General features: G+C 42.4%; 1 protein-coding gene across 1 annotated transcript; it reads left to right on the top strand.

Annotated features, from left to right (window-relative positions):
- The first annotated feature begins 817 nt into the window (after positions 1-817).
- LOC122941375 lies at positions 818-6,902 on the top strand. Its single transcript, XM_044298587.1, has 6 exons — positions 818-874; positions 1,009-1,197; positions 2,205-2,328; positions 2,407-2,516; positions 2,634-2,739; positions 6,545-6,902. Exons 1-6 carry the CDS (start codon positions 818-820, stop codon positions 6,757-6,759), a joined length of 801 nt encoding a protein of 266 aa, XP_044154522.1. The 3' UTR covers positions 6,760-6,902.
- The last annotated feature ends 1,553 nt before the right edge of the window (positions 6,903-8,455 follow it).

Here is an 8,455-nt window from a genome sequence, read left to right as displayed (position 1 = left end):
TGTCTGGTTACAGTTCCAGGACTCCCATCTAATGGGAGAAATACATGAAAAATAAATGTGAGCAGCCACAAGACATAGGCATACATGTCTGTTACCAGATGGTTGGGGGCCGCACAGAATGGTATCAAAGGCCGCATGTGGCCCCCGGGCCGCAGGTTGTGCACCCCTGGTCTAGGCCAATAAATATCTCATAACACTGTTATAAAAAAAAATTGAAGTTTTTTGTAATGGAGACATAATTAAACAATTTTATTATAATTTTGTGGTGCTGAACACAAAAATGACATTGAAAATGTGAGATTTGTTTGTTTTTGGAAGTTACAAAGGGAAAAGTAAAAAAATAAAAAAAGCTGAAAAAAAAAAATTTGGAGAACCAGTTGAAGGACAGCAAAAACGAGTTAGAAAATGTCAATGGAATATTTCCAGCTAGTAGATGGACGGCATAGAAGAAAATGGGCTACAGAATGTACTTGAAGCTGCATATCCTTTATTCCCTTTCAGAAGTTTCCCCATTAATCACTTCCTGACCACCCATAGACTATGAACATGCGGGTGGTGAGCATATATCGCTACCACTTTACCATTTACTGCCCCCCATATACACATGAACGCCTGACCCCTCCCCATATACAGTGTACAGCACCTGGCCACCCCTGTATACAGTGTACTTTGTACAGTGCACATAGATGGGGATGTACTAGACTTAAGGGGAATATACAGGTCATGAGTCCCACCAGTATAATGTCTCCTTGTGGCCCCCATACAGTATAACGTCTCCTTGTGGCCCCCATACAGTATAACGTCTCCTTGTGGCAAGATGACTGAGAGTATATTAAACCTCACCCTAGAGATAATCTACTTGCTAACTCAAGAGGTTAGTGATTCCGGTGTTTACAGTATGTGACATGACATCTTTATCCCCAATAATAAAAAGCTATATTACAGAAGAGGCGAGTTACTTGGGGAATCTTAGTTGTGGTATTTATTGGTGTCTCTTTACATACACAGAATTATACAGTAGTGAAGAGGACCTCTACATGTACTGAATTCCTGACACCAAGCAGCCTTTCAAATGTGTCAGAATCATGGAGCAAGACCCAGTTCCCCATTGTGGTGCCATCGCCTCATTTTCAGCTACCGGAGAAACATAAGATACTAGAAATCACCAACAAGATCATTGAGCTACTGACAGGAGAGGTGAGTGGAGTGGCTGGGTTCTGGGGTGCCCCCCCCCCCCCCCGACACTGTTGAGGTGTCGCCAAGTGTTGCTGTTCTCTGGAGGGGATGGTAAGGCATGGTGCACCCCAATGGGAAATAAGTGCAGAGAGTCAGGGTCTGCAGTAACCAGGGTTTACTGGAGGAATTCAGGTGCAAAACAATAAAGGTGAGGCATATGGCTGGCTTCTCCAGTCCCCTCCCTGGCAGAAGAAGGGTTTGATGCTGAGGAAAGGCCTGAGCTAGCTGTCCCTCTCTTCAGAAGGCTGGTACCCTGGTCCAAGGCTGGTGATACAGGGTCTGTAGCAGAGTATGCCCATCTCAGCGTCGTCTTCTTCTGGTCACTCAGTAGTCTGGCAGAGTCTGCTCTTCTAAGCACTGTTCCTTAACTGCAGCACACTAGGGGCCTAGCTACACTGGAACCTTTTAGTGGGAGGTGTGGAGTGGAGAAGCTCAGCAAAGACAGATAATTTGTAACACTTTCCATCTCTCATAGACTTACATTAGTGCTTCAATGATACTCAATGGCAATGACACAGCAGTTTTTCCACACAAAAACATGTTTCCAGACAAGGTCAGGCTGTCTGGGTTTGGTGGTAAACACTGTCTGTTTTTTTCCCCTCCAAAACATGGTCTTCATCAAACTCTATGGCAGCTGTGGAAAATTACCAGCTTCTTATTCAAAGTCCTAACAGTCTGTCAGTGTTCATTAATCCTTTCCATAGAGCCTTGTAAATACAGTGATAATGAACAGGATGTATATCACAACATACATATAAAATGCAGTAACATAGTAATAAACAGTATAGTTAACCCTTTCAAGAGAAATAAAGCAAGAAGTTTTACATTTGCTTAAGAAAAATAGGCAAATGTCCAAATGTCAGAGTACCCCCTTGCTTCAGGGCACTACATGAGAACTGCTGAAAATGCTGGAACATTACACAATAATACTAAGACATTTGGAAGGTGACTATTATTGTGACTGTTAGGTTCCTATAAGGAGTCAGAATGTCGCTGTCTATCTCTCCATGGAGGAGTGGGAGTATTTAGAAGAACACAGGGATCTGTACAAGGACGTCATGATGGAGAATCACCAGCTCCTCACCTCACAGGGTAAGGAAAGACTTTGATTCACTATCATCTGATCTTTACATATAATTCATGCATTCCATCTGTGTTTGTTTCCTACAGTTGGACCCAGTAACACAAATTATGAGAAGTGTTCTAGTCATTTTTTATCACCGTATTGCCGAAAGGAAAATCCTTATGTCCCACTGGAGCATCAATTAGACAGAGATGAGGTTTGTGCAAATCCTCTTTATGTTGATGATTTTATACTGAATCAGGGAGAATCTTTTTACTAGACTTCCCTAACAATCTTTACAATTGTTTATTATCTGTCCTACATATTGAATCAGAGTGAGGACCTGATCAATTTTAAAGTTGAAGGTATAGAAGAAGATGTGTATGTGAGACATGAGCATCTGTTTAAGGAAAAGGAAATTATTGTAGATATCAACCCAGGTGAGTAATCCCCGCTCAGTATAACTTTGTTGTCTACAGCATCATTAAAACCACCAGAGCACATATTTTTATATTATACAAATTCCACTGAGCAGTTAGTACAGCGGCACAGGGGTTGCAGATTGCTGTACACAAAAACAAGTTAGAGAAGCCATTGTTTAAGGTAAATGATGGGTAATGCTGCTGTAGTCCAAGTAATCTCATCCTTATCAGCGTACTGAAGCTTCTCAATATTTCTTTGAGCGTTGCCTTAAGATTAATGGCGGAAATCACTACTTTCGATACCCAATCGATACTTTTACATCTGGATCGATCCAGTACTGGGTTTTGCTATTTTCTGATACTAGGCTGCACTAGCGAACATGGTGTGCGCTGCCCTCAGCGCGCTCCATGTTCTCATCAGCAGGCACAGTGGAGAAGGAGGCAGTCCCCCCCCCCCCACTGTGATGCGGCTGCAGCTGGCCACCAATGAAAATAGTACTGAGGAGGTGGGGAGGGGCAGTGGCCACTGTGCCACCAATGAATATAATTAACCCGTTAATATAAATGTGGACAACGGGTGCCGGCCGTATCACACAACAGGCACCTGGCCTCAATGACAGGGCACGGCAAGCCCGCGAACCTTGTCAATTAACCCCTCAGGTGCCATAATCATTGGTGGTGCAGAGGCCTCTCCCCTCCCCACCCCAGTATTATAATCATTGGTGGCAGTGGCCACAGGGTACCCCTCCTCCTCCTTAGTATCTTCATTGGTGGCAGTGGCAGCTTCCGATTGGAGCCCCAGCAGTGAAATCGTGGAGCTGTGATTGGTTACCATGGCAGTTAGGATGCTACTTTAGCTATCCATGGCTGCCATGGTAAGCTCCCTGCTGCTGTGTGCATAAAGCACAGGGCAGCATGGACAGTGTTAAGTCCTATTCACCCTAATAGATCTCTAAAAAGAGTAAAGAAACACACCAAAATATTAAAAGTTTAAATCACCCCCTTTCCCAATTTTACATATAAAATATATAAACAATTAAAAAATAAACATATTACATGTCGCAACGTCCGAAAAAGTCTTGACTATTAAAATAAATAAAAATCTCTCCTATGCGGTGAACGCAGTAACAAAAAAAAATTTATAAAAAATATGCAGTGCTCAATTTTAAGTCACCTTTTCCCCTCCAAAAATAGGATAGGACTAGGCCAGACGTTCCATGAAATGCAGAATCCATGCTGCTTTTTTTCGCGTGGTATCGAATATCAATATACTTTTTTTATGGTATCGAAATCGAATCAAAATTTTTGTATTGTGACAACCCTACTATATTCACATTTGCGTCATAGGGCCATAACGCTGTGACAGATCTGTAGCACGACGGAATCAAATGCTGCCTAAACATACCCCAGTGACTTATAATAAGGACCTTCATTTTAACAATATGTCAAGTCTAGGACTCACTGATTTATTTTAATAAAATGCATGGTTTCCACTCCTGGACCATAACAAGGGATTCACACATGGTGGATGTATTGCAGAAATATCTTGGAATTGAACTTACAGAAAACCCATATGCTTGCTGAAGAAATAAAATTTAGATGAAAGGAAATGATTTTCAGTCTCAGAAATGTCTGCAATAAATCTGCCATGTGTGAATATACCATAATAAACCCACTACCCTCTTAGAGGCTGTCCCTCACAGCAACATGTCATGGAGCAGACTGGAAATGTTATCCTTGCCACAAGGTAGAAGGATTTGTACGTTGTTCAAGATAACTGGATGATTCCTTTCAGAAATACACCCCACTTGTCCATGGGTTGCAGGAGAGTACATATTGGTGGAGGTGCACAGGGTCCCTTTAGGCAGGGAAAGCCCATTCTACAATAAAAAGTGCACGATGGTACCTTTGGTAAAAACTGCTTATGGACTCTGATCCATCAGATGAAAGACTGACTTTGAGTATCATAGTAAGGAGCACTGTGAAGAGTCCCTTAATCTTGATAAAATAGCTGTTAACCAACAAGGTGTTGTCCACTAGTCTTAGGCAGTGTCAGACTGGGGTACCTAGGACCACCAGTAAAATTTATTTTGAGTGCCCACCGTACAGATACATTAAAATATCATAAATAATCTAACATTTTTTTTTATATGAACATAAGCTGGTTGATGTGCTGTACATTGAATATATGTATGTAGTGTACAAAATCTAATGTATTATGTGCCATTTGTGCAGGGGGTGGGAGACTAGGGGCCCACTTTGCTCAGGGGCCCACCGGGGGATTCCCCTGTGGGCCAGTCCGAGCCTGGTCTTGGGCTACTTTCACACTAGCGTTTGGTGCGGATCCGTTATGGATCTGCACAGACGGATCCGTTCAGATAATACAAACGTCTGCAAACTTTCAGAACGGATCCGTTTGTATTATCTTTAACATAGCCAAGACGGATCCGTCTTGAACACCATTGAAAGTCAATAGATGACGGATCCATTTTCTATTGCGCCAGATTGTGTCATAGAAAACAGATCCGTCCCTATTGACTTGCATTGTATGTCAGAACAGATCCGTTTGGCTCAGTTTCGTCAGACGGACACCAAAACACTGCAAGTAGCGTTTTGGTGTCCGCCTCCAAAGCAGAATGGAGACTGAACGGAGGCAAACGGATGCATACGGATGCATTGTGAGCAGAATCTTATTCATTCAGGGTGCATTAGGGCAAAACTGATCCGTTTTGGACCACTTGTGAGAGCCCTGAATGGATCTCACAAACAGAAAGCCAGTGTGAAAGTAGCCTTACACAGAAGCCCTCTACTGTCTATGTATGCCATCTATAATGGGTTGTATCTGGTATTGCAGCTCAATTCCACTGAAGTGGAGAGTTTTGGCACTGTTTGTGGAAGTAAGCATCCTTTTTTTTCATATTATGTACACCCATTCAGATACACTGCTATGCAATCGTTTTACCCAGCATATGTTCTGAAACCTTTCTAAAAGATCACCTCTCTGACAGTGATGCAGATTTTTATAATCGGTTAGGCTTAGCAGAAGTCTGGAGCTTGAGCAGGCCACCAGATTGACTATAATTTATGCCATAAACTGGTGTAAATTGTAGCTCCACTCTATGCCTGCCCTAGCTGGCGTAAATTTGAGTTGTTGGCACACACAGGGCCAGAGATAAACTTAATGCATCAAAGGGGTTGTCCACTTTTTTATATTGATAACCTATCCTCAGGATAGGTCATCAATATCAGATCAACAGTGGCCGACTCCTGCTGTTTGAAGAGAATGCAGTGCTCATACGAGCGCTGCCTTCTCTTCGAAGTTGTGGCAGTAAGCAATTGTAATTACATCTGAGCCGTGGCATTCACTTCAATAGGATGGCTCCATCTTATTCACTTGAACAGGATGGAGTCGTCCCATTGAAATGAATTGCAACAGTTAACAGGTAAACAGTGAAGCGCTGCTTTCTCTTCAAACAGCTGATCAACTGGGGTACCAGCAGATGGACCGCCCCCCCCCAACTGATCTGATCCTGAGGATAGGTCATCAATATAAAAAATATAAAAAAAAGCAGACAACCAATTTAAGAGGTATCTGACTTGTTCATAAATTAGTTGCATCTCGCTCCAGCACCCAGGGGATTAAAACTGGTTCATGGAATGCCAGCATTTCTGTGTGATCATCTCAAAGAAGTTTCACTAATTTATGGTATAAAAAGGGTTATTTATAGCTTTATGACTCATTTTATTCTACTAAAAATGTTAACATGTATACATCACTATGTGCTTGGTAATTAAAGTAAAATTGTATTCTACATCATTATAGCAGATGACTGTACCAGACAATCAGAGGTATACTGTTTACCTCTAGATTACGAAGTAGACATTAAAGACTCCTCTTACCATACCTCTCAAGAACACTTCAGCACTCCACATATACCATCAGTCCTTCACAGCGGAGATCCATCTTCTGATCCAGCTAACCACAAGGAAACTTCACCTGATCAATCACAGATTGTTAAAAAAAACTACAGAACATAAAGAGGGTAAAAGTTTTCAATGTTCAGAATGTGGGAAATTTTATAAAAATGCCTTTAATCTTTATATGCATAGCAGAATTCACAGAAATGAAAGACCATATGCTTGTTCGGAATGTGGGAAATGTTTTACCAAGAAATCGATTCTAGTTGATCATCACAGGGTTCATACAGGGGAAAAGCCATACTTATGTACAGAATGTGGGAAGAGTTTCACCACAAAATCAGTTCTTGTTGAGCACCAGAGAACTCACACAGGAGAGAAGCCATTTTTATGTTCGGAATGTGGAAAGTGTTTTGCCAGGAAATCCCATCTGGATAGACATCAAAGAGTTCACACAGGTGAGAAACCATTTCTTTGTTCAAACTGTGGGAAACGTTTTATCCAGAAAAGACATCTTATTGAACATCTGAAAAATCACACAGGGCAAAAGCCATTTTCATGTTCAGAATGTGGGAAAAGCTTCATCCAGAAATCACATCTTGTTAAACATCTGAAGACTCACACAGTAAAAAAGCCCTCCTAATCATCACACAGTTAAAAGAATGGGATTCCACTGTACTGTCTTCAAGTGGCACTTGAAATAAGAAATAAAAGTTTTTACAATGTCCATTCATGGCTATTTGGAATAGATGGAGGGGTGAACAAATGTTATTCCGTAGTGGCCCATCTGAAAAAAAGGCACTCAGCTTCAAAAGTCCTTGACAACCTGTGTTTCCTTGGAAATGTAACTGAGAATGTACAAGATTTTTTACTGGCACTGTGTGCATATATTTTAGTTTAGCATCCATAGCTATAAAATACTTTACTTCCCACGTCTCTAAGGATAGGTCATTGATGTTATACTCCCAGAAAACCCCTTTAACCACTTCAGCCCCCCTAGCTTAAAGCGAACCTTTCACCTGCATTTCACTTAATAAATTATCAAAAGTACCTTATAGATCATCCTCATTGTGTTATCATACAGTCTTGTCCCGCTTTTCTGCCATGTATATGCATGAAAAAAATCGCCTTAGGCCTCTTTCACACTTGCGTTGTCTGGATCCGGCGTGTACTCCACTTGCCGGAATTACACGCCGGATCCGGAAAAACGCAAGTGTACTGAAAGCATTTGAAGACGGATCAGTCTTCAAAATGCTTCCAGTGTTACTATGGCAGCCAGGACACTATTAAAGTCCTGGTTGCCATAGTAGGAGCGGGGAGCGGGGGAGCAGTATACTTACAGTCCGCGCGGCTCCTGGGGCGCTCGAGAGTGACGTCAGGGCGCCCCATACGCATAGATGACGTGCCATGCGATCACGTCATCCATGCGCGTGGGGGCCCTGACGTCACTCTGGGCACCCCACTACACTTTACCATGGCTGCTCCCCACTACACTTTACCATGGCTGCCAGGACTTTAGCGTCCCGGCAGCCATGGTAACCATTCAGAAAAAGCTAAACGTCGGATCCGGCAATGCGCCGAAACAACGTTTAGCTTAAGGCCGGATCTGGATCAATGCCTTTCAATGGGCAATTATTCCGGATCCGGCCTTGCGGCAAGTCTTCAGGATTTTTGGCCGGAGCAAAAAGCGCAGCATGCTGTGGTATTTTCTCCGGCCAAAAAACGTTCCGTTCCGGAACTGAAGACATCCTGATGCATCCTGAACGGATTTCACTCCATTCAGAATGCATTAGGATAAAACTGATCAGGATTCTTC

The sequence above is a fragment of the Bufo gargarizans genome, chromosome 6 (assembly GCF_014858855.1).
Source record: "Bufo gargarizans isolate SCDJY-AF-19 chromosome 6, ASM1485885v1, whole genome shotgun sequence".
Lineage (NCBI taxonomy): Eukaryota > Metazoa > Chordata > Amphibia > Anura > Bufonidae > Bufo > Bufo gargarizans.
This window is presented reverse-complemented; position numbering and strand designations above follow the sequence as displayed.